At 50.4% G+C, this 27,422-nt stretch overlaps 1 protein-coding gene across 1 annotated transcript in view; it reads left to right on the top strand.

Moving 5' to 3' along the window:
• The first annotated feature begins 20,081 nt into the window (after nt 1-20,081).
• Nucleotides 20,082-27,422, top strand: part of LOC122568457 (alpha-protein kinase 1-like) — a 46,108-nt gene continuing 38,767 nt past the window's right edge. The window contains exon 1 of the mRNA XM_043728207.1: nt 20,082-25,168. Coding sequence (XP_043584142.1) covers nt 24,022-25,168 — 1,147 coding nt within the window. The 5' untranslated portion in view covers nt 20,082-24,021. The remainder of the gene's footprint in view (nt 25,169-27,422) is intronic.

Below are 27,422 nucleotides of genomic sequence, written 5' to 3'. Positions count from 1 at the left end.
AAAGCGTATTTGTATCGAAATAGCCCGTTCGATAAGCTCTGGCAAATTTTAAGTCGAGCGATAATATTAGAAATATTGGTAATAAAAAGAGTGCCACCTTAAAGCGGTAAAATAGGCAACGGATAACGATATGAAACGATTACACGAAGTTTTAAAGACGGAAGCAGAAATTCTTGGAAAACAAAGTCGCGACTTTTTCGCCTATTGGCACTGGTGAGCGACGGTCTGCGAGAGAGCGAAGGAGATTATTGGTCGCGTTTGCCGGAGCAAAGACATAACGAAAGGTTTTAAACACATTGTTAAAACTCTACTTAGTAGCTACAACTTTTATGCATTCAAAGGCAGACACGCCCCCGCTTCCTGGTCCAACTCTCGGGACCGCGCGTAGACCTCTGGGCGCAACGCAGCGGCGGGAATCGAATTTTATATGGAGATTGCCGCTCTTCCCGAGAACACTAAAGAGTTAAGGGCCTCTTAAAATGGCTGTCGTTTGTTCGTAAGAGAGGCAGCCAACTTCTTCTCGATGGTCCTTTCCGTGGTGCGGGTACCTGGTATTATTATTATTACAAAGACGAGTCCGTGGCATAAATAAATCGTAAATCAAGCGGCGTCATAAACGTCGAAAAGCTTCGAGACAGTTCGGACCGTGCGATCACCGCACAATGCCGCCGCAATTTTGCAATTTGAACGCTTATAACCGCCCCGGCCCTTTCCCCTTTTTCGCGTACGCCCACCGACCTTCCCTCAGTTCGGACATTCACGAATCAAGTGCGAATTTCCACTCTTTCTTTGCCCTCTTTGTCCATCTTCTTTCGGTTATTTCACGTTGACGAAGGAACACGTGATTCCGGTGTGAAGAATCGATTCCGTGGATTTGGCTCGCGCCGTTTCCAAATCGCGTCCGGCGACATCTGCTCCAACTGATTTTCGCTCTCTTAAACTCCAACCAGACAATTCTCGCCACCGATGATTTATTCCATCGATTCGCGCCTCTACGTCGAAAGAGATACCGAAGGTCGGATCCGGGATCATGGATCCGCCGTGTCGTTATTTATTAGACTAGCATCGCCGTGTAGAGGTAACGATCCGGGAGCCACCTTTTTCCAAAGCCCTGGTTCGGGTTCCTTCCCATTGTCTTCTCGAGCTGTGAAACAAAAACCTTTAACGAAGTCGTTCCGTTCGAACGATTCTATCGCGCCAATCGATCCGTTTTTCTCCACGCGTTGGAATAACTCACAATTAGAACACTCCCGCACCGGCAATTACTCTTGCAACAACCGTAAAAACGAATTAATCTCGCGACGAAAAATCATCCGTACTCGCGAGTTATCCTTCGCACTTTCGTCCCAGTTTCGGAAAGTTTCGCAAAGTTCCGTTGAATCGCGAACTCGAAATAACTCTTCGAAATACTTTGCAGAAGGGACGAACGTGTACGCGAAATCGAAAGACCGTTCATGGTGTGCAGCGCCATTTTTTACAAATTTCCTGCGGCAATGTTATTAAACGATAAACGTTTTCTGGCCGGCGTCTTTCCTGACACATTGGCCGAATGACGCAACGCGATAAAGAGGGACTAATTGCGAACATGGTCGGGGATAGGGTAGGTGAGCCGGGGGTTCAACTTTGAAAATAAGAGCAGATTCGCTCGAGGGTGCAATTAATCACGGCGAAAAGAGAGCTGCCTTCCGGGGTTTTGTCAACCAATTACCCGGGACGCGGTATATTTGATGCTCCGAATAAGTAGCCGGCAAACAGCGCCAGCGAATTCATTAGCGGGTCGTTGGACCAGCATGCTCGACTTTATCGGTTCTTCGCTGTTTCACGGATCGCGATACCTAAGCATCGAATTGTCCACTCAATTTTCAGGTGTAAGAAGGATAGTCGTTTTTTTGGAGTAGAAGCTGGCTACGGTTTCAATGTCCTAAAGGCTGAGAAACCTGATGCATTTTCATCATTCTACTATGTTAGTTTTCTTCTTTTATGTTCGCTCGTGACGCGAGAAGTAGGTTTCATAATACTTGCAATTAAGTAAGTAATTCGAACAGAGATTGCAAATATCAAAGATTAAAGTACGTATGTGCGTATAATTTTTAGTCTCGGTCCGTCGTACTTTGTTTTTTCTCGCTTAAAACGTAGAAGGTCGCGATATTCTCGGAGCGCAATGCATAATTTAAGTGTAATAAAGCAAAGCGTTTAAGGTTGTTTTAACGACAAAGCGAAACGAAAAATGACAGAAACTCGAACGACCTCGTTGCGTCGGTTTTAAAAACGTCCACGCATTTATATGCCGCTATCGATCCCGCGCACCCCCCGACGAGCGCGAATTTCTTTGGCATCGTTCCACGTCTGTAATATTGCAAGCCGATATCGCAACAGCAACAACACGTGTTGTAACGTTTAGCTCGGTTACATCGTCCAGAATCGTCGACGTAAAAATTTATTTGCCCGATAGCCGGTGCTTTTAACGAGCCTAGAAGATTGCCGTCCGACATGCAACGGCGACGACGGCGAAGAACACGGCTGCCAGCGCACAAAGCACAAACGACATAATAAGATGTCTATACGCGAGACAGATGGACCCGAAAGTGAGAACGCAACGCGTTGCCGTTTCCCGGGCCGAAAATGAACCAAACTCACGTAAACTACGAAACTTTGACAAAAATAGAATGTCAGAAGAAAGAAGCAAACCAGTCAGTCAATCAGTCAGTCAGTCAGTCAGTCAGTCAGTCAGCCAGCCAGCCAGCCAGCCAGTCAGCCAGTCAGTCAGCCAGCCAGCTAGCCAGCCAGCAAGCAAGAAAGAAAGAAAGAAAGAAAGAAAAAAAGAAAGAAAGGAAGAAAGGAGGAAAAAAGGAGGAAAAAAGGAAAGAGATCGCGAGATGGTTCTATGCAAACCACGAGAGTGGCGTGCACGGTGCTCTCAAAAGCGTGATTTCGTGAGAGCAAGCATGCGCGCGGCATTGTGCTGGAGGAGGATTCGCGAGGAGTCGCAAGGGGGATGAAGAAGAAGGTCGAAAAAGAAAGAAGACGTCAAAGAGGATGCGGCGACGACGATATAGAGAATAGCGTATTGCAGTTTAGAGGAGCGCGCGGTGTGCGGCTTAGTAACGCGTAGCGGCGAGCGTAGCGTGTGGCGTGCATACCACCGTGGTTGTATGTCTCGTCCGATCTCGTCTCTCTCCCCCGCAGCCTGCCCTCTCGCTCTTGCTTTCGCGGAGGTACCAGCGGCGGCACCCTTTGATCTCCCTGGCCACGCCCCCTTTTTTCATTTTTTCACTCCTTAAAAGGCAGATGGACAAAGTGTATTGTAAAGTGGGCAGCGCGCCCGGGAAGACAGTCAGCGAGGAAGAGCGTGCGAGTGAAGCGGACGGAAGGATAGATCTGGTGCGAGGGAGAGGCAGAGTAGAGGGTGATAGAGGAGGCGAGAGAGAGCGGAAAGAACGAAGAAGAGGCACGGCGATAGGCGAGGCTGCTGGCTCCGTGTCCAGTTACAATTATTAAGGACTCTCTGCTGGCCTGCGCAACGGGGGAGAGAGAGAGAGAGAGGAAGAAGTCAGACCGGGAGAAGGAGGTAAGAATCGGACGAATGCTTCGCTAATTATCCGATCCCCGCGTCTCGGGGCTAATGGGCCAGGCGAGAGGAACGGAGAAGTCCGTGGAAGCCGAGCGAGACGCACACCGACCGGCAATATCCAATTGATCATCCGACAAACCTTGCTGATGAACGAGGAACTTCCTATCCCATCAGGCGCGCGTCCTCTTCGTAAAACCTGCTACCCCGATAGGTTGCCGATGTCGAACGAGCGACTCGCGTCAACTTCGCGTAATTTCCTTCGCGTCGTTTGTCTTTTATCTGGCGTCATTTTATCATTTTATCTAATCGCTCTGCGTCGCAACCACTCGACTCGACTCGACTCGTTTCGTTACGTTACGTTCCGTTCGATCGTACGAAACCCTCTTCCCCTGTCGTTGATCGGTTAAGAGTTTACGGTGCGTCGTGATGAAAAGGAGGATCACACCGACCGACGACGATCTTCGACTCGGACGCGCGTAACAGAGGACTCCTTTATGGAGCCTGACACGGCTAATCCGTTTCACGGTTCGATCGAAAATCCGAGCTCGAGCTATTCAAATTTTTAACCAATCACCATCCACTCCAGAGCGTCCGAACGGTATCGCGTAGGTGAGAAACCAAGCGACCGAACACCGCCGTACTAATTCTCCTCGTTTTCTTTCTCGATTGCTCGTCTCGGCCGGAACAACGTCCTTTTATTTTATCTCGGCGGCCGCCTCGACCACGCAATTGTTGTCTCTATACCGGTTATTGACGTTCGCCTTCGCGGCGAATTACTCTGCCCTCGAAAGTGACGTGTTAATTGAAACGCACGGAGATGCGGAAGCTACTACGTATAGCGAGGAAAAGAAAAATTCTTTTCAAACAGTCTCTACGTCCGGATTCTGACATTTCGCCTACGCACATGGTGATTATCCTGGTATTTAGAACGAATCGAGAGGTATGGATAAGCGACGGTAACGAAGCAACCGTGCGTTGGAATGCCGACGAATCGGGCAGCGTTTCCGCGTTTCCTCGACTCGGGTTTAGTCTAGCCGTTCGAGAGTAATTGTTTTCTAATAGTTACGAAATACGAGGTAGCGGAGTAATGGCAGGTTTCGGTCGAGTTTGATAGCTAGTTTATCGCGCAAGTAGCCGCCGGTGTATGATTTCGAGGTCTTTCCGATTGGAACTCGAGCTACCTCGACGTATCTATAGCCGTTGGAGCAACCCCTTAGAGTTGTGCGAACGATCGTTTCGAACGAGCATGATCTCGTTTATAGTTGGACGAATCGTTGGTGCCGCGAGATTAGCCTTTTTTCGCAATTCTCGTGGAATTACGTTTCGCACACGAGTTTCAATTTGTGGAATAATCAACGGCGAAACAGATTACTCGAACTCGTCGAGTAAGTAATATCGAGTACCTACTCGTCATCTCGAGATTGAAAGCGGCCACGAAGGCGCATATGGCGCACATGGCGGAGGCAATTTTCGGTGCGTACCGAATGCAAATGGAGTGTCGACGAGTTCATTATGGGAGGAAGGACGTGTACCCCCGTGGCCGTGGTCGCGGCACGCCGGCACCTTTCGTGTAACGGCAACGGCCTTTCTTTCCTGTGGTCGGAAGCGATATTAAACTCGGCTCGATTTTCCTTGGCAATAGCCGGTGACGTAACGCGTCATACCGAGTTGCGGAGAGAACGTCGCGTCGCGGTCACCTCGCGACGGGGAGAGGGTTTGTTCGAGTGGCGGGGCACTCTGTCTTCGAGTGATCCGCCATCTTACGTGAAGGCCGAAGGATGTGGTTATTAAAATTGCAGAGGAGGCTTGCGTACGAGCCGGACTTGCTCGAGGTAACGAGTGTGCGAGCGGCACGGGACGAATGCGCTGTTTTCTCGCGAGCGCGTCTCGTTGACACAGAAAAATTTGGCGTGTAGGTGCGTGCGTGTTGTCACGCACACACCATGAGTCACCGACATTTTCCAGGTAACGTTGTTTGCACGCAGTTGGATGTTGCGCGCCGGCTATCATTAGCCGGGGCACAAAGTGGTGCGCAAAAGTGTGTAAAAGTCGTGAGACTCTTTTCCACGGGAGGACAGGGTGGATGGTTACGAGCTTTCTTTGTGCGTACGTTTTCGTTTCTTTCGTTTATCGCAAACAGAAGGGTTCTGCCTGGTCACGAACGAGCGACGTTTCTGGGACCATTTAGCCGGTTGTGCGTACCGGCAAATAACGTACAAATTGGTACGTATTAAGACATACCCACGACGCCAACAAAAGAATCGTGGGGACGGGTCTTTAGGACATTAGGCGCCATTTTGAAGGCAACGCCGTTGCACCGGCTGGCTAATGGAGGGAAATGCATTAGCCGGTGATTTTCGACGTTCTAGACCTTAATCCTAGGAATTAAAGAACCATCCGTGTCGTTGGAGGTCTCGTTCGTAACTCGCATCGGAAACAGTCGCGGTTTCTTAATTCACACACGCGGCATCCGAGATTGTTCTTCCGCTGTTCCAGGCTAAAGAAATTGTTGATATTCTGCATATCGTTTGCTCGTCGATGCGTAATGATTTTTTTTAAAGCGCGCAACAGTCGTTCCTTCGAAACGTCAATCGCAGCCGCTCGCTACTACACGACAGCCTGCATATTTAATCGCGTAAGTCGAGCCAGTGCGACAGTATGTCCGACGCGAAGCAAACGTTTGCTGATCGATGATGTCTCCGTTAATTTGAAAAGTTTTGATCGCGCGGAAGACGCAAATCTAAAATTGTTGGCGTGCACGCGATCGACCAGAACTCGCAGTAGATACGGTCGATTCTGGTCTGGCGCTACTAGACCACAGATGTTGCGAACGTTGGACGAATAATCGAAAGTTTAAAGCCATCAACCTGAAATTTGAGATCCAAGAATACGACGGACCTGCCAGATTTTTCTTCCGATGTACGTAAGTGTCTCGTGCGGGAAGAAACGTATTTATTTATTCGCTCGATCAGCGGTTATGCGCAGCGGTGGGTATTCGAATTGGCTTGCCTGCAATTGCGGTTAACGGCCGGCAATCGTTTGTCGTTTTCGGGACTTTGTAGGAGATGAAACGCAGGAATTTACGTTAAACTCCTTTTACGAGGTACGCGCGATCCCGATGATATGGATTGCGAATGACCGAGCGATGTCGGAGACGAGAACAGACCAGAACCATTGTTTCTTGGTTCGAGTTTGTACCGTGGTCTTAACTGGGGATCATGAAGTTGGTGTCGTTATATGGTTACAGTTAGCAGAAGGATATACGAGTTGTTGGCAATAAAGATCGTCGTAAAAATCGTAGAAGGTCGTTGCAGTTGCGTCTTTAGATTTAACTTTTGAAAATTCGTAACAGCGTATAATGGTTAACGAAAATTGAAGAAACGGGCGAGCAGTATGGGGGTGTGTTTCTTCGTTGTAACTGATCTCGGAAATGGAAGAATTCGTAATTAAACGTTTAACAGGAAATTGCGGAAGGATTGTGCTTCGTTTTAGCCGTTAGATGGAGATTACCGGATGAAACGGAAACGTTGGTTGAACCGTAATAGCCTTTTCCTCGGATCTCTGTGTCCATCTAATCGCGAATCAGATAGCTGCGCGTAATTTTATCGAATTACGTTCGTAACTGTAACCCTGTTTAACTCGCTACATCGTCAATCGTCGGTCGTCAGTCGTCGGTCGTCGGTCGTCGGTCGTCGGTCGTCGGTCGTCGGTCGTCGGTCGTCAGTCCACAGTCCCCGCCATTGCGAACCGCGACGATTACTAGAAAGCCGCGATCGTTCGACAAACCTACGTGACTGACATTCCGGTGTTAATGATAGCAGACCGATTACCCGCGTGCACGCAAAGTACTCGTAAGCTCGTAAGCAGGCTAGGCGGCTCATTCGTCGACGGTGACGTAGATAAGCAGAAAAGCTTTGCGTCGTTCATAGATTAACGAGACTAACTATACTGGAAGCCGTTGTCTAGATAAACGAGCAAGTAGTACCATTTTCATTTATCATTCTCTGATGAATCGAGCTGGAGGACGAGCAATTTTCATATTCAACCTTTCAACCGATCGTTGTGCAGGCACGCACGCGAACGCGTAACATCGTTACTTAATATCGGCTGGAAGATATCGGAGGAGGCGCGGCAGTTAAGCAAAAGGATGGCCATCGGAACGGTTCCCGTTTATTAAAGTTGTTGGAGCGTTTACGCGACACAATGGGCAGCGTGGTAATTGTCGACCGTGTTGGCCGCCGTCTGTTTGTTCGCACGAAGCTGCGAGACCGTCAGCAAAATGAAACAAAGTGTCGGATCGAACGCAGAACTCGATGTGTGTAACCGGAAGGCAATTACGCTGCAAATGACAGCGTTGTGCAGCAGCTTGCGAGATGGCGGACGCCGCGGTGCAACCCCACAACCTGTCTGCCTCCCGCTTATCCTTTCCTATGTCGTTTAATTTCCGCTTTCATAACGAATTTTACTCGTCGCGAGAAACACTTTAGGGTCTCGTCGTTGTTCTTATTCCTAGCCAAAGTCCAAACAATCGACGAATCGTCGATTCGATGCTTTCGATTCGTCCGTGAATGTGAAATGACGTTCGTTTCTATTCGATCGTAGATCGTAGCTTTTCGAATCGTTTACGCGTTCCTTGCGGATAAAAAATGGCACCGAATGAAACGAGAAACGGAGAGCAACCGGGTTTTATCAAAAGTATCGAAAGAAACTAGTAGGTAGGTAGATGAGGGTGGCAAATGGGACAGGGCTCGATTTCTTGAATATTTGATGCGTCTACGACGTCGGCCATGTTGCGTTCCATGCCGTGCAGCATTAAACAACGAGGGTTGTTAGCCTCTTTATCTATAAGCTTGGCCCCGTACACTCGCGTCAGGTACGTACACGAGAACAAGGCGATACGTTAAGGTGGTACATCGAGTCGCCATTTTGGTGCGACGATTCGCGATTGGACCGTTGGTCGTTAATCGACGGCGCGGATCGAACCCTCGCGTTACCATATTCCCAAGTCGTATCTACGGGATTTGCTTCCTTCGTTTTCTTCCTTTTGCCGCGTGACGAGCGATGGAACGAGAGAAACGCGACAACGAGTCGGAAGGCGGCACATGCGCGGAGAACGGCGATACCGTAACTTACGGGAAGTCGTGAATATCGCAAACGGATAATTTATATTTAGCGACAACGGCACACCGTCAGGTAGAACGGCGATCGCGTAACACAATACGCCGCTCTTGTGTACTTTATCGATGACTCGCGGAGCGCTATTTACGAGGATACACCCACGTTACGATGAAATTATGGTTTTCAGCCGCGACCCGATTGCGTTATAGTAATTCGTAGTTAGTAGGAAATACACGTGCATCGTAGATATCTGTCCTCAGCCTATTATTCTTCCTGCTTTCTCTTTCGATAGATCGATTCCGAACGCGCCGCCAGCGACCAGTCGCGTTTATCGTACGCGAAAACTCGCTATTTATCGGCGTTCGGCCCGATCAGCGCTATATTCGGATCGGGAAAGTCGTTGCCGAAGCTGGAAATACGCGGCACGATACGCGATTCTGGCGGTGCCGCGTGAAGTTGGTACGACGCGACGCGACGCGACGCTCTCGTGACGAGAATCGGTAAAATGCGAGCCGCAAATGGCGTCCGTAGGTGGTGGAAATTGGCCGCGGCTAGATTACCGTTGTTAGGCCGAATCGAAAAAGAGGTTTAAGCCAGACTCGGCTGATTGCCACTGCAACTCATCTGCATCGGCGGAATTTGTTTCTGACACGAACTAGTAACGTTACGATTCTCCTATCTTCTCTCTTCTCTCTTCTTCGACGGCTAACTTTTATTTCGTGGAACGTTTATTACCTGCAATCGTATTCCGTTCTCTAGCAATCTTAAGAAAAACTATTCCGAGGAAATGATTGAGTTTTTCTAACGCGAATCGTAACGTTACGTTCTCCTCTCCTCTTCTCTCCTCTCCTCTCCTCGCCTCGCCTCTCTGTTTCGACGATCAAGTTTCGTTTCAAGTTTGGCAAGAATGGTCGTGTTCCCGAAGAATCTTAAGAAACAGTCCGAGGGCAGACGGTTAATTCTACTTTCTCTTCTTTCGTCTACTTTGGCTCACCCTCCTGCGAATACTTGATACGGAAACTCGTAAGAGTTATTACAGAAATCCACGGCAGACTATAAGCAAGACGACCGCGATAGAAACTCTAAACGATCTTATAGACGGAACGAGAAATACAACGGTGAATCTATGACTCGAGACACGCTCGTGGTTAACCACAATCTCGAGCGTCGAGAATCGATATAATTCTCGTCGTACGAACAAACTAATTCGATTCCACGCCACAAGTTGGTTTCTGTCTTTCGGCGACAGAAGCCTCGTCGCGTCTCTAGGAAACGCGAACAACGTAATTAAAACGATCCGAGATGGTCCGTGTCTAGCATGGAAATCGGCATCTACGTTGATCCACGCGGAGGCGATCCGAGGTAATCAACGAAATCCCGTAACGTCTCGTACAGCTTTCCTCCCCTTGCGCTCGCGCTGCTTCTCTCTCCATTATCGTGTCCGCGCCACCCCGCATGTAAATTGTCCGCCGTCCGCGTTTCCAGGTATAATATCATTTTAATGACGAAAAAGCCGCGTCGGTGGCAATTAATCCGCGGAAAAAATCGGATACACCGTGTTGCGAGCCGTCGATTATAATACACCTCGATTGCCTCTTGCTCGTTCCTGCATCTCGAATCTCGTGTCATTCGTCGTTTCTCTCTTCCTTTGGTCTCGTGCCGATTGCGCTCGAGTGTATGAGTGGTCGACACGAACGCGCAATCGAGATTAGAAAATGTCATTAGAACGGTCGAGGTTCCCGCTACTGGAAGACGGCACGAAGTTTGTCTCATCCGAGGTAAATTGTTGGAAATGTTCCGTGTACGAGATGCCACCGTAGGATCCTGATGGACGTGCAAGAGCGTCGGTCGGAGATGCAGATAGCAGGCCGCCGGTTATTATCCGTACTTGGCGGAAACTTTTCGTGCCGCGCGTATAATTGTTGCGCAGTTTCGTCGAAGGACTGAGCGATTTCGTCCGTGAAAGGATCGTCTATTAGTTTGTTTTTTACTCTCGGGCGAACGAACTCGGGCTAGATGGATCTATCGATCGTTCGGTTTCGTTTGCGACACGACGAAACGAGAGAGAGAGAGATGTTACGTGGAGAGATGTTGATTCTTCTAATCCACGCGAGAGATAAGAATATTATACGAGGATGGAAAGTGTCCGAATCGAAGCATGGTAAAGATAATTTTACTTTTCAATGGTGAAATCGGAATGAAATAATTATTTCTATTTCTATATCCGAGTCACTTTTGTCGCACGTAGGAATCGAAACGTAAAGATGGTCATCGGAGTAACGGCCGCGGGAGAAACGAGAGAGGAACATAGAATCCGAAACGAGATTGGTTTTCGTGGTCGAGCGAACGATTTATCATCGATCGAGCTGTCGCGGCGGGCCGCGTGGGTGTTACAACGCTCCGAGCAACTTGCAAACTATCGGAATAAAACAGCTGGCAGCGCGCGCGCGCGCTCTCTCTCTCTCTCGTCTCTCTCGTCTGCTCGCGCCAATGTTGAATCAGTTTGATAGTCCGTGACTGTTTGGAGTTGTTGGTTCGTGATCGAGTTCTCAGAACTCGTAACTACAGCCTCGACTACGACTGGACGGACAAACGAACGAACGAACCGTCGAGAAGGTTCGGTCCGGTGCAAAAGTTTCTCGTAAAGACTCTCCGCCGTATAATCAATCTTTCGATAGTTCGTGTAATCGCGCGGCCCTCGTCGTTTCGCCGTGAAACTATAACGGTATCCGGGGCGAGTATGCGCGAGCGCGAAGCGCATCAGAGAGTTTGCGAGCCGCGTGCGAGCCGCGTAATTGGAAGATGATACACCACGTTAGGCTTTTAACCGACCAAGGTAATTGCTTGTGTAATTCTTAATTTCACGTTACGCTGGAATTCTGAAAGCAAAGCAGAACCCTCCCTCGGGGTATCTCTCGAATCTCTCGCGGCGCCGCGCCGCGCCGCGCTCTGTCCTCGGGCGCAACGCGAAGCGGTGCCGTGCTCGCGATAGACAAACGCTGACACGCTTCGTTAACGCGGCCTCTCTCTCTCTCTCTCTCCCTCTCCCTCTCCCTCTCCCTCCCTCTCTCTTTTTCTCTCTTCGCGTTCGCGTTAATTAATTCGTAGATAATTTTTAATTTCACCTTCGGTGCGCGCGATCGTCGGCGACCGGCTTGATTCACGATCATGCGCGCGCTGGCGTAATTAGTCGACTTTGCGTTGATACAAAACGCGATAAAGCAAAATTTGAAACGCGATTCAACGCGATGCGTACACACGGTCGATGTGATCGAGTTGAAGTTTACTCGACGAATCCGACTGTTCTCCCGTTAACGCGTTTTTCCATTTGCTCGTTTTTTCTTTCCTTTCTTTCCCATCTTTGGTCAATCGAGTATTCACCGTCTCGGACAGATGATCGGATATTCCGGCTATCGGATCGTTGGTTTCATATCCGACTTGGATTACATCTGGCGATTTGGTCTACGCAGTTTAGCGGTCGTTCGTTAGGCATGTGGCCGGATCGATCGGTCGATAATACGGTGCCGATTCTACGTCCGACAACGACGTACTTGTTCCAACGACTGTTTGTATATTAGCTCGTAGAATCAGCGAGGACTGGAACTACGAGTCGCTAGAGGCCGGAGGTTGGAAAGAAAACGCGTAGATGGAACGATGCCGCGGCTCCGGCACGGCCTTTATCGTTTTGTTATCGTTCACGAGTGTCGTAACGTTCCATTAATCACCGGTGATTTGGCGTGGGCTCGCGTCTAAATATAATGCAACGATTAGAGCGTCGACAACTCCGCTTCTTGGCCGATGCTTGCACGTGTGCTGTGCGCCGTGAGCGCATTTATTAAATGTCAAAGCGGTAATGGAACGTGCTCGGGACGATCACAACGACGTGCCATAATGGCCGTTAATTAAATCGACCGTTGTCAGCTGGTGCGCCGATGATTTCTCCTCGCACCATATTATCGAACTTTCAACGAGCAAACTTTGATCGATTCGTTACGCTCGTGTAATTCGAAGAAAGAGGAATTCCACGATTTCTTATCAGACGTATCGCGGTCACGATCTCAGGTAGCCGAGCATAAAGCGTAAGCACATGGCGAGGTGTGTGTTGGAGGTGTAAAAACGTCGATGAAGGAAATGTACGAGGAGAGCGCGGTGGAAAAGAACTCGCAAGGGCGACGAAGACGGGATGCAGTGCGAGAGAAGGAAGCAGGGAAGAGAAGTTAGCGTGGCGGGTAAAGGGATTGAACGAAGGGTTGCGGGGTGGGGGCAGGAGACGGGAGAAGCGACTCCCACCAGACGCGGGTAGGCAGAACATCAAAGGGAACCGACTTCTCGTTCGCGAGGTGAAGAACCGGCCATCTCCGGGCCACACACGAATTGCTTTTATATACTTACTTTAACTTGTGTACCACTAAAGTGTAATACCTTTTCAACGGTGCTGCGTAGAAACGGCATAGGTCGGCCGGCCGCGCATCTACGAAAATCCCTGCTCGGCTTGTCCACCGAGAGTTTCGCGAGAATTCTCCTCTGTCCTTCTATCGAAGAGACAACGTTTCTCGAAAAGACGTTAACGAATTTCGTAACTCGAAAGTGAATGCCAATCTTCGTTCCACGTTACGCGGAAAAATTCAACAAGGATAGTGAAAAGAAGAAAAGGAGACAGAGTATCGGAACACGGAGCAGTCGTTGGAGGAAAGATATTAGCTGGTTGCAAAATTCGTTCCCACGGCGATCTATCGCGCGACCTAAACAACGGAAGTTGATCGCGTCATGCCGGTGGCGTTCCGGCCCTGATGCGGCCAAATTGAAATCTGCCCGTTGTAACGCGTCGTTTTAATCTACGTTAAAATGTCTCGGCACCCTCTTTCCTCTTGCCTCGATGAGTGAAAAAAGAGGCGCGAACAAAACGACTGCCGGGTAATACGGGCGCCTAGAGCCGTCGTTCCGTGCACGTTCGAAATATCAAGTCATCAACGACTATTCAGTGGCTGGCGAGGACGAATCACGCTCTCTGAGCATGACGAATTCACGCCGATGTCGTTGTTGGCTCGACTAACTTGAAGAGGTCGGCCAGAGGCCTGGTTGGTCGCGTAGCACGATCGACGAGCGACCCTTCGGTTCGATTGTGTGAAACGAGCGGGGAAAGGGACGGCGTGAGGCGCGAGCCGCAACGGAAAATTGATGGAACGTCACGGACGAGTCGCTGTACAAAAGAGCGTTCGAGGTTGGCGTCGATGGTTGACGAAAATCCACAACGTGAATCGGCCCGTGAATGGTCTGTATGGAGAGAGAGAGAGAGGGAGCAAACCCGCCTTCCCTCTCGAAAAGTGGTTAGTGAAACTGATTCGAGCTAAATGGAGACTAAATGGAGTTGGAATTGACTGGCAGGGCTGCGCCGCTGGCTCTTGTACAACCGGGACATCTCGAATGTTTGACCACCCTGAGCCTTACAATTACGAGCTGAATGCGGCTCCGCTCGTAAGCCAGGGTACGAGGCCTCTTCTGTCACCAGTCGCCACGCGCTACTTTGCGTCGAAATTGCGCTCTTAAATTTGCCTCTAGCATGTCCTTTTTGGGTTTTACGATGAGACGGAGCGATGCCGATTCAAAAGCAGCATCTTTCGCTCGATGACGTCGTCCGTTTGATTCCGCGAGGCTTCGACTCTCGCGCGTTCCTCAACAACGATGAATGAAAAGAGAAACGCCAATGAACGGCGGATCGCCTTTACGCGCAGCAAGTAAAAAAAGAGATGTTTATTGCCGAACGTTACGAGCTTCTTCTGTTGAAAGGGTAATTTTGAAAATCGTATCCCTGTCGATTAGCCGGATCACTCTACACGTCGCCATGTTACCTCGGCTGCAACTGCGCCGGCTGAAAACGCAGCGGTAACCGCAACAGGAAATACACGAGGAATTTACGACGTCGTATGGCAACCGAGCAGTGAGCGCACAGTGAACTGCGGTTAATATCGACCGCTACCTGACGACGAAAATATCGCGAGCATCCACGATTTCTCTCAACGAAGAACGACGCTTGTCTCTCCGATGAGCGATCCTGGGCCACTTCCAAATCCTTCGTAACTTCGTAACTATGTAAACAATACACTGTGTAACTGTATAAAACTGTAACCGTACGAACAATATCGACGGCAAGCTGGACGCGTTAACGCGAGAAGGAAACACGCGTGTCGTGGCAAACGCGTACAATAGCAACCAAGTCGGCGCAAACAGGGACCACCGGAATAGAACACACACTCGTCCTTTTCTCTGTAAACCCGCCCCGAACTAGGCCGACAATGCCTTTCCGGAAGGACAGGCCCGCCATCGATATCTCTCTGTCTCTCTCTGCCAATTATTAGGGTCATTCGATGAAGAGATTTATGTAACTCAGCATGATGGAGTATCCGGCTCCCCTCGGGGCAAGCGGCTCGAACTACACGTCAAATTGCGAGGAATGACTTATATCGCGAGTACGTGTGCGTGTATTGGTTACGGTGTGCCCGTCGACAGCTTCATTCGATGCATTCGAGGAAGGGGCAACTTAAACTGTTCGAAAATGGAGGACGTTTAAGTTTTTTGCCCGACGAGGAAACGACCGTTCTTCAGCATGGACGGACGATGATCGCTTTTCGGCGAGATTGATACGTTCGCTGTAGAAGAGCGAAGAGATTAAAATTCGTACTATTGGAATAGTTTGGAGTCGTTGGCCGTTGGTTGGCGCATGCTTTCTACGCGGGTACCTCGCCGATTCTTATATAATTTATAATTTAAATGCGTCGCCTCGAGGCGACGTCTCGAACATAGGGAATAAAACCGTCGAGAATCGTTGATTGGCCGATCGCCTCCACTCGTGTCACGACTTTCGGTCGTTTCGGTAGAATAGATCGGTCGGTAGCAACCACGGCGATTTATTAGTATCGATGGGCGTGACTGATACGGTACCCGTTTGCTATCTTCTCCATGGTAGACGTCCTCTATTACGAGCTTCGACTATCGTCCCGCGCGCGCGCGTCTTTCTCCTCTTCTTTCTCTATCGTTTCTCATTTCTCCCTGTCTGAATTTCTCCCAGCTTTCTCCAAATTTATATCGTCGTTCCTCGCTAACCTATATCCAGCAATTTTGAAACAGTTGCAGCTTACAGAGACCATATTTATCGTACAGGTCTCCGCGCGTTGATCGATCTCGAAACGTGGACGATCTCCGATTGCATAATGCTTCGACGCAACGCTCCGATATCGTTCTAGGAGTCGCCGCTAAGACAATAAATGGTGTAAGAATCGAAAACTCGGCAACTTTGTTCGCCTTCGTGGAGCAACACCGTGCAAAAATCGTTGTTTGTACGTGCGAGCGAAAAGAGAGCGCGTGTTTGACGAGTCGTTCGTACGGTAGGAGCGAGTGGAAGAGAGCGGCGAGCGTTTCGGAGTATCGCGAATCGATCGGACCCAGAGTCACGCTTGCAAATAAACGCCTGCGGAGAGCTCGAGCGATGTCCGTGTTCGCGTCTCTACCTGGGCTCTTTCTCCGGTGAAACACGGCTGTAGGCGTCGAACGCCATCGTTGGGCCCACCCATAGATACTGCCCGAAGTAGGCAAGCGTGTCTAACTGCCATAGAATACGAAGGTGAAGAGAGACAGGCGGAATCGTGGAGAAACGGTCACGGATAGTGGTGAAACGAGACGGAACGAGTTCCTCGAGTTCATCGTCGAATTTTCGATTTACATGTCGCAAGCTGGCGGTGATTCGTCGCGCCTACGAAGCTCTGCGAATCTGTGGGAAACCCTATGGAAATTAATAATAGCGAGACGAGTGGCCGTGGAATCGGCGAGAGACGAGCAGAATGAAAGCTGATTGGCCTGATTCTTCTCTAAACGGAACGAGCTCGAACGCTTTTGACATTTCGGGGTGAATTTCAAAGATAGAGCGAGTGGATTTGGCAAGGCGAGTCTTTCCATTTCGAGTAATACGTACGGTTTTAACGTATAATCGGTTTGAGATTCGTCGAAGATTCGTCGATAAAAGGCGGTATCGATCGTAGGGCGAACGAAAAGAATCTCGGAGGAGTTTCACGGTGACCGAGACGAGACTCGATTTGTCAGCACCCTAGCTGCTCCGCCGGGTCAGACGTTCTCCGGAGCTATATCGAATCATTTCCGAGCGATAGAACACGAATTCCCTTTCCGCCGGAGCGTGTAAGGAGCGTGTAGAACCGGAAGACTAGCAAGTTTGGTTTAAACGCCCTCGACGGTGTCATTAGTCTATCGACAAAGCGAAAACTCTGGCTGCCGGAATTGTCTGGCCGTGTCAGCGAAATGGCTTCGTGCATTAAGGAAAAGTGGCTGATCGAATTCGTGCCAGGATAGAAGTCTTTTCTTGAAAGATAGTCGACCAGAAATTAAAATTCTTCAATATCTCGAAATATCACCGTATTAATTCCGAATAGCGCGATTATATCAATTTCGCTTCAACGTGATCGATCAACGATTCGTTCTTCAAACCGAAGCTCTCGTTCGATTTAACAAATTCGAAACGTCGACGTAGTTTTCACTTTGATTCGGCCTCGTCTTTTTTCTTTTCTTTTTTTTTTTTTTTTTTTTGTTCGACTTTCTCTCGAGAACGAACCCCTTCCTCACAGCCGATTCAAATAGAAAAGCTGCTCCGATTGTTCCCCATCCGACTCGCAGTCGAAGAGCAGCCATCTTCGTTGTACGGGGTCGCGTGCCTATTAAGAGATGCTTGGAAGTTCCGACACCTTCGCAGGGGTTAACGATGACCGGTCGTTTGTTCGATTGGTCGCGGTCATCGGCCAGCTTCGAAGGACTCCTGGTCGTTCGGCGGTTACCTATTTACCTTCATCTGCCGCAAAAGCGACTCTTTGCACGACTTCTTCGCACTCTATCGGAAGTTTCTGCAGTACCTAATCGTAAATTAAGCTTTGCAATTATTTAACTCTTAACTCTGCGTTATTTTTACACATTTTCGCTCGTATATTAACCCTTTTCTTCTTTGTACCGCAAAAGGTGAGCTCGGAACCTACTAAATAAATAAATAATGCGCACGACAGGGCGCAGCGATTCGACTTCGACGATCGTGTTTCGTCGTATCAAACGTCGACGAGGCGTTCTATGCAGCGATTTTCATTTCCGTTCTCTTCATCCCCTTGGTTGGTTCGTGCTTTCGACGCGCGTTTTCGTCCACGGAGACAGATCCATCAGCAATCTCGGAGGAAAGCTCGTTAAATCAGTGCCTGGCCACGTAATTTCGCCAGAGGTAGGAGTCTGGCGCGTAGATGAGAAAAATAGGCGTGTAGCTTAGGGTGGTGAGACGCGGCGAAGCGTTGGCGCAACCCCCGTTGGACATAAAAATTTCGCAACGAAGAGGGGTGGTGATGGTGGCAGTGGTGGCGGCGGCGAACAGCCGCGAGATATAAATCGGTCCCGGGGATCAGCGTCGCGGCGCGTCGAAACTCGTTCGCCAATCAGAACGGGGCAGAGGCGTGGACTGGAACGGAAGCGGCACGGAGCCGAACGAGCGCAGAAGGGTGGTGGTACCAGGAACAGGCAGGATAACCTTGAACAGGAGAGAGACAACGAAACGCACGAGGGCGTGTTGAGGGCTGTACGATGGGCGCGAGTGGGGTTAATTCAACGGCATGTTCCCGATGCTGGTGAGTACATGCCGGAGGCGCGTAGAAGGGGAAAATAGATAGGCTCCCTACCCCTTGCGACGACGACAACGACGACGACGACAACGACAACGACGACGACGACGACGTGGACGACGACGACGACGTGGACGACGACGACGACGACGTGGACGACGACGTGGACGACGACAACGACGACGTGGACGTCGACGTCGAGGACGAGGTGAACGGCGAGGTGGACGACGAGGTGGACGACGAGGTGGACGACGACGACGACGGCGAGGACGGTGAGGATGACGATGACGGCGGCGGTGGCAGCGGCGGTGGCAGCGATCCGGAGGGAACAAGCGAGCGATGCAACGAGAGGAGAACGCACATGCGCCAAAGCCACGTTAAACTGCTGTCGGAGAGCGGGTTCGCGTGACTCGTCCCCGGCTCTCGTCAATTATGGCTAAGTACACGTATCGCGTCTAACGCGGAGAGGACACAGAACGTGATGGAACAGGTCGATAGCGCGGCGAAGACGTCGTATACACGTTATTAGCGGGCGTCGTCACGCCGCGCTGTTCGATGCCTTTGATTAAGACCAAGCCTCGCCGTTCAAACACCGAACCATGTTTAGACTAATGTTATTCACGGGTGGAGCCCTTTGTGCGATTCGTTCGTCCTGCTACGAGACGCGTTTGTGCAACAGTTGTACTATACCTACAAGCCGCAGAGAATCGACCAGTTGTCTGTCCGAGCAGTGATGTTTGCAGAACGATAGACGGACGAAGACGATACGGCGCGAATATTTTCTCTTGCTCGGCAGCTTTGATCGTGGAAACTGTAATTTACGGAAAAGCTCGTTCGCAGCGGATTGCCTGGAAAGAGACATCGTGCTTTGAAATCTCATTCGCTTAAGAAGACGGTGGATTTCGCCGGTGGAACGAAAGGGACTTTACGCTTATACGGATGACGGAGGATGAAGCGTACGACGAAAGGTTCTTTTAAATTCTGTTTGATTTGAAGCGGAGGCAAGGCCTCGAGGGAAGGCCAAGCAAACAAGCGTTCCTCCGCCGTGGGCCGCGCGAGTTGTTCACCGGTTCGTTATTACGACGAGATGCACGCGGCAATTACCGTTAAGTATAGGTGTCCATTATATCAGCTGAAAGAGAGAACCTCGGTTTTGATGGAACGACTCGATAAGAATGACGGCGTACTGGATAGTTATTAGTGCTCGTCACGTCGCTTTACTCGTACGAGTGGCAGCACGGTGTGCGGTATTTCGTTAAACGTAGACCCGATGTAAAGTCATTTTTTCCTTGCCTCGGGAAGCCGGTGTGCGTGCGCTACGAAGCACCTACTGGATTTCTCTGATGGTAGTAATGGTAATTTTATCGGTAGTTGCGAACCCGCCTCGTTTCGCGTGCTTAACGACTTATTAAGTCGCAAGGGGCGTGTTAATCAGACACGGATTTCGATTCTTCCATAGGAAAAAATGTTTTGGGAACATCTGCGTTTCGGAACGAGAAAAAAAGATTTGTTGCTTTAATTGTTGGCGAACAGAGCGGCGAACGGATAGCTGATTGACATTCAAGACTCGAACTCGTTCGGAATCTCGGTAACGTCCGTATCGACCCGCTAACATTCCCATAAATGTCAGAAATTCGTGGCGTAGGAAAGTCAGAATTATGCACCGGTTCTGCTAGAACCGCGAGACAGTCGAGGACGTTGCGAAAGGTCTCCCTCGTGGCTGCTTATTTATTCGACCAACGAATTCGACGTGCATAGACTACGCGTATCCAAGGTGATTGCTGGTCGGCGGATAAATAACATTATCCGTTAGCGCATAAATAACCTTTCATTAAGTACTCGTCGAAGCTGCGTCGAACCAAGAGGTTTCCTCGCGAGTCCTTCCGTCACACGCTGCAAATTATCCGGCTGGATCGTTGTCTCTTTATTTCTTCATCGAATTATCCACAGGTATCGGCGCAAGTAAATTTTTCATTCAGCCTGGCGACAAGCTAAATACGTACGTACCACTCGGGGATCGATAAGGTAATCACCGAAGAAATATCGGAGAATCGATTCGTCTTTGAATTTACGAGGTTCTTGGCGGCGCACGCGTGTGGTCTACGATCGAAGGAGGGAAGCAAGTTGGACGAAAGTGTAAATTTCTGTGAAAAAAGCCGCTCATTGATGAATAGTTTATCGCGTCCCAGATAGTCCCAGAGAGTCCCAGAGAGAGAGAGAGAGAGAGAGAAAGAGTGAGGATCGTTCCAAGTTCGTGGTCCTCTGACCAACCCCACCATAACGATTCGCTGCACGAGGTATCCCCTTCCACCGACAGGACACAATGGGCCCTACCTAAATATCGGGGGATCATGCTAAACGGCGGTAGATCAAAGGGACCGACAGAATCCAGTGGCGAGCTATCATAATAATTAGGCTCGCTCGCGCCTCTTTGTATCGGGATAGAAAAGCCGACGGGAAGGCCGGAGAGACGAGAAGAAAAAGGACCGGACGGACCGTTGCTCTGGTTCGGTATGCCTTTGCTGCTCCAACTGCACTGCGCTGTCTCTTCTCCGTGCCTCTTAGTCCTTCCCGCCTTGGTCTTTGCCAAATCGTGAGCCTCCTAGGAGGCTCACGATTCCCAGTTACGCGTGATCGTTGTCGCGATTTCCACTCGTCCGCCACGCTCGAAACAACGAGTATATCTCTTACGTAAGTGCAAAGGAAATATCGTAGTATCGGTTTGTATTTTGTTACGGGAATTACGTAAACGTAAGGCTTATATCACGGTTTTGAGAAGCTATGCAACGAAAAGACGGGGGTCGATTTCGTTCGATTGGGTTGTGAGTTAGTTTATCTTTGAGAATGACGAGGCGCGTGAACCGTACAGCGGGGTAGAAGCTTGCGGACATTGTTCGCGCGAGCTTCTGCCGACGTACGACGTAGTAGCAGTTTGTATACGATATTCGCGGTCAAGGTATGCGGACAATCTCTGCAAATGACTTTTAAAACGCGTGGATCTAACCAAATTTTGCGCTCGAATTCCGTTCCAAAAGATTTCTTGTCCATCCGAATGGAAATTAATTTACAAAGATCGAGGCGTTCTCTGTGCAACTCCAAAGTCACGCAACTGTTCCTAAGACAGAGACGAAATGAGAAAGAGAGGCAGAGAGAGGAGGAGAGAGACGAAAAGGTCCTCTCTAGCGAACTGTGAAGCGGTCAAGGGGGCAAAATTCGATCTTCTCTGGCAAGAGGCTCGATGGATATTTTCGTGTCGTGTCGGCTGCTAGTTGTCGACCAGATTGCTACAATTACATGGCGAGTGAATCGATTCTCAGCACCGATCGCGGATAATAGTCTGTATGTAATAGTCGCGAGATACCTTTCTAGACTCGTTCCGGACGAGCGCGGCTCGAAACGACGTTATTCGGTCGACGATTCCTTCCACTCCTCTCCTTCCCCTCCCCCCGCCACTGCCTGTTTCGACCGACCCTACACGACGAACGTTCCCAACGATTCCGGAAACATGTTCGCCATCGAGCTCCGCGGGTGACTTCCGCTTGTCCCGACCGATCATCGTCAATGGCTGCTGAAACCTCGATTTGGCTAGACAACGCTACGGAGGAACAAACATCCATAAAAGCAGTAAATACGAGCTGCGATCGTATCGAGGTTCGTCAAGGTCGGCCATCGTAGAAACGAATTTCTTCCTCGACGATCCCGATTTCTTGCTTCTGTTTTCTTACCAGAGAAAATGTACGCGCGTGTACGTAGATTTTGTTATCGATGGATCGAATGGAACGGGATTGCGCTGCCATTACCGTGATCGACTGTGACAAGCACTTTGTACCGAAGTTGGAGTAATAGCGATAAAGCGATATGTATGTGGTAATAAAGGACGTTTCGCATCGTGGCAACAGTGTCCGTTCACGCGTCGATGAACGAAGCAACATCGGAGAAACTCGGATAAGAATCGGACCATGCACGGACGATGCGACGTATAAAGGAAGGAAGGAGGGAAAAAAGGAAGAAAAGAAGAGAGAATGGAAGAGGATCGCCAGCGAGAGAACGTGGACGAGCGCGAGTTTGGAAATCGCGCTATTTGGCAAGCGGTGGTCCGCGAAGTGGCGGCCGAGCGGAACTTGGATATCGGCAGTCCGGGTGGGATGAAATCACGGTGGGCCTCGTTAGGCGAGCTTTTCGTCGTGGAGGGTCAATCCCACGTTCGCAGCCAACTTGGACGAAGGAAGACAGAGACAAAGAGGAGAAAGAAGAGAGAAGAGAGAGCCGGAAAGAAAGAAAGAGCGCCACGTACTGCGTGTCGTAGGGGAAGGAGGACGAGCCGAGGGAGGGACGAAGTGGCGAAAGAGGAAGAGAAAGAAAGAAGGAAGGAAGGACGAGAAAGGGCCGGGGTACGTTAAGGCTGGTGGAGCAGCGCCACAGGACGTTAAGTACGTCTCGTAAAAATTCCATCGAGGCAGCGTCATTTTGCCGTGTCTAAGGGGATACGGTTAGGCCTGACCGGGGGTTTGGATAGGCAGGACTAACCCTGAGGCCGCCCATGCAAGACCGACTAGGAACGTCCCATCGGCAGAGGTGGTGCACGAACCGACCAGACGTAGTAGGGGATTCGAACGATCGTGCTCCCTCCTCCGGTCGTGTTCGAGGCGGTCGAGAGCCAAGTGCCTGCCCCTGCAGGAACACCGGCCCGAGATACCCGTCCCCGTACCATTTCGAGTCACTGGCTTGGCCTGGCCTGATAGCGAGCCACGAAATCCCGTAGCTCGTTTACCATCCACGTATTGACGTTTCGTCCGCGTCTACGGAACCGACGTTCGATATGCTCGCGTCTAACCACGGGATCACCGGACTACTCGGATCGTTGTGTGCTACGAGGCCGTGATAGTGTCGCGACCGAGACGTCCGACAGCGTTACGCGCGTGTGAAATTCCGTTTCTAGCGTCAGGCAACGCTACGCGGTTTGTTTCGCAGCAGCGGACTCGTTTTGGAGTGGACTCGTTTTGGAGCGAACGACGGCAAAGTGCGAGCCGTGGACCGAACAAGACGATCGAAAGACACGATGCTCGACTGCGAAGACGGTGGTGCCTGAGTGCCTCGGGATCGGACGAACCTTCGTACGTATCATTGGATCGTTCGGTTTTCTCGTTCGTGTCCTACTAATCGTGCGAGAATCGATTGGAAAGGAAGATCGTTTCGAGGAGGATCCAAGGATGACAGGTACGCAACGACGGACGGTACGGTGGGAGTCGTAGGAGGTTGCCGTGATGTAAGAGGGACCGTTGAAACGATGACTGAGGACGATCAGCGGGAATTACAATGACGGTGCATCGTTGAAAGCAGAAATTGCGTCGGAAAGTGGAGCGGCGGTCGCGTTGCCTCGTACGAAAAGCACACGATGACTCGTTGGATCGGAGAGGACCAGCAGCCGGTCTGAACGAGACTCTCGACGACTTGGTCGGAGAATCTAGCGCGAAAATGCGGCCAAGTGCTCGACGAAATTTCAGTGTCGATGGATTTTGAGAAACTCGCGAATGTTGTCGTTTCGCGTATGGGTGTAGCGTGTGAACCGTTGACCGTCGATTGAATCGATCCCGCGATCGTTCGTCTCGTCGGCTCCTTACGTCGTTCCGAAGAATCGGCTGCACGTCGCAGGGATCCGACGATCGTCCGTCAGGGATGTGCACCACGGAAATGACAGAATCGTACACGATGTCGCCGTCGACGACGGTGTCTTCCAGCGCCACGACGCCGGGCTGCCTAGGATCGCCGGCTCACCGACGGACACCTTGCCGAGCTTCTCCCGGCCGAGGCGACGTTCAGGACGACGAGGACGAGATCTCGGTGGGTTGCCCGAGCCCTTTGCCTCTGGTCGTCGTCGCTCCCAGCGCGGACGAGGACGAGAGGTTGTCACAAACGAGGGAGGAGTACGCGGAGAGACTGAGCCCGCGAAGCAGTTACCCGAGAGATTCCGTGATCGACGACGAGGACAGTTATTCTCGCGGTGGCGATTACAGAATGTCAAACGGAAGAGGCCTGCGCACCCACGAGAGCAGCGGCGGCGACTCCGTGACTACGTTGAGAGACGAGGAAGAGGACGACGAGGACGACGAGGAAGCGAATAGCAGGACCAGCAGTAACGGTGCCTCGGCGGCCGGTGCTGCGGACGATTACTTCAAACCCTTGAAACGGCTAAAAATGGTGCAGATGCAGCACTCGGACGAGGAAGACGACAGGGATCGAGACACGAACGAACGAGGTGTAAAATCTTTCAGCATCCTGGACATTTTGTCGCATCGGCCAAAGGCGAAAATCGTACGTCCGTGGGACACGGTCGAGTCGAATCTCAACCACCACCATCACCACCGTCATCATCTCCAGCAGCAGCAGCAGCAACAGCAGCAGCAGCAGCAGCAGCAGCAGCAACCTCATCATCAGCACCATCTGCATCATCATCACAACCATTCCACGACGCCGAGGGATCTTTCCTTGATGGGTATGTCGCTGGCGTCTATGTCGGGCTCCATCAGCGAACCACCTCTTAGCAGCTCGTCCTCGTCCGGAAGGAGCTCCGTCTCCGATTCCGGAAGTCCCGATCCACTGGGTCATCATCATCACCATAGTTTGCACCACGGTATACATCCTGGACTGCATCATCCGGTGTTGCAGCAGCAACAACAGCAGCAACAGTTCAAGAGGAAAACGTCTCAGCAGCACGGCTCTCAGAGCGGGCATCACGGGAAAAGGACAACGGGACAGGGAAGTCCTCTGGACGCGTTGTTCCAAATGACCAGCAAAACGTTCGACGCCGGCGAGCATAGTCAAGGTGAGCATTTTCGTAACAGGCTTTGATTTTCACGCGTTGCGTAAGCTGTCGTCACCGACGAGCACACCAGCTATCTACGTGTATCGCCACTTGACGGAATTTATTCGTAAAGAGAATCGTTGAACGCGTATCGTGCACGCGGCGAAAATAGGAATTATTACGGAAGCATGATGGAGCAACTGATTACGTGTGTCGTATTTCAGTCGCGGTATACGTATCGTCACGATATCCCGGTGTAACCTATGAAACAATGCCTAGCACGATTCATTCGCACATGCAAATTCCGCGTCGAGCCAACGACTCTTAATAGAATCGAATGGACGGTTTCTTTATTAATGGCGGAGGCCCGCTTTTGTGTTCCCATCGTGGCATCATCGATGAATGCAGACCTTAATTTTGATGGATGTTCTCGCCGAACCTCGATAACCGCTGTACGTTCGCTTCTTTCGTTTCTTTCGCCGATACCACCGGCGATACTTTGCTATTATTGTTGTTTCCTACGACGCGACCAATCGAATCCTCTTCGCCTCGTAACCCACGAATTCGCTCTCATACCCTCTTCTCATCCGCAAACATCCGCTGTTATCAAAAGTATTAATCACCCATGGTCGTCTCCAACGATTTTCCCTTTATGCGTTTCGGCACAATACGTTCAACCACCGGAACACGGTTGATCGTCGTCGTACGACGCGAATACTCGATCTGTTCGTCACCCGTCGTCTGTGACAATGCGCGTGCAATATAAATCCTTCTCGTGTTGTTCTCGTTGGAACAACGAAATGTATCCGCCCGTCGAAAGATGGTCGATGCTGAGTAAGCGGTAGATAATAGATAGACGAGATTTGTTTGTTCCGCGAGCGAGCGAATATCGAGCGATTAGAGCGAGTATGTAAGTAGTTTAGACGAAGCCGGTGGAGGCGCCGCTTCGTTGGATAGGCTGTTACGGTATTTAGAGACGAGAGAAAAGCGCGCACACGAGCGTCGTCGAGCACATACCAAGTGCTACTTTCCAGAAGCAGGCTTCTGCGAACGCTACTAATATTAGTAGCTGCTCTTACCGCCTGTTGCAAGATGCGTCGTAATTGAACGACGATGACATTTTTCACCGTGGCTTGGATTTTACGCGCTGGCTCGTACTCGAAACGAAACGGTAGTCGATATCGTTGGTGTTGGAATTGTTTGGCGCGTCGATTCCCGGAGACGCGGAAGTATTAATCTTGAGACGACCAGTTGACGGCCACGATTGATAGTACACGAGGGACAGGCTGGATGATGGTACGCATCGTGTGCGAACCTCGTGCGCCATTGATGATATCGGACGTTGCGTATTCCGTGTCTCGCTAAAGGGAAACGGATTGATCCATGAGTCATCTTGGATCGTTAACCTCGAATAGACGCGGCTAAACCTGGAATTGTACACGTTTGTCTTGCGAGTTGGAACGATTTCCCCGTGAATGAGTTTGTTTTGGATTCCCTTTGTCGGCGTAGGTTTGAAGGGGGCGCGAGTATCGACGAAAAACGATGGGCTGTAAAAGTTGTAGTCTCGTCCGATCGTCGGAACATCCGATCACTCGAGGCACTTCGAGGTCCTAATGGAATTGTAATTTCGTCGAAGATGCAATAAACGCGCTAGAGTCTTGCTCCGAAGGAAAATTTTCAGTTCGCAGACTAGCTCTTAAAAAAATTGGACTTACCGATGATACCCTGGGAAAACGCAAACAAAGAGACCGTGCGGCGGCCGTCTGTAATCTTTCTGTAATCCAATTACCTGCAGCAACAAAAACCAGCGGACGTGGAAGCGTAGATGCACAAACACGTGCCCTTTTCCGAGCGTGTCTCGTTTCGGAGACGGCGGATCGTAAAACCCAGTTTTCCGTAACCCAGACCGAGAGACCTATGGTGCCTCGCAGATTGAACTTGGCATCGTTGGCGGGATTAAAATTGCCGAAACGGGCAGAGAAACTCGCAATAATCATCGTAAAATTAAGGGTTTTATGAAACGAAAAATTACGGACGGAAGCCACCCTTTCCGTGGACCTTGAAACCTCTCCAAGTCCCCTCAAACGACCATCCTCGTGATCGTCCATTGTTTGCCATAGCCTCGGCAAATTGTTTTACAACGCCGTTGGCTTATGCTACGCGTCGCCGCCGTGTTTGCACGAGAAAAGGAAACGATCTTTTTTTTTGTCTGGAAAGACAGGCCGCGTAAACAAGCAGCTTGCTCTTTGGGGGTGACCTAAAGCGGATTTCCAAG

This window comes from Bombus pyrosoma, linkage group LG1 (assembly GCF_014825855.1).
Source record: "Bombus pyrosoma isolate SC7728 linkage group LG1, ASM1482585v1, whole genome shotgun sequence".
NCBI lineage: Eukaryota > Metazoa > Arthropoda > Insecta > Hymenoptera > Apidae > Bombus > Bombus pyrosoma.
Note: the sequence above shows the minus strand (reverse complement) of the source record. Positions and strands in the feature narration are given on the sequence as shown.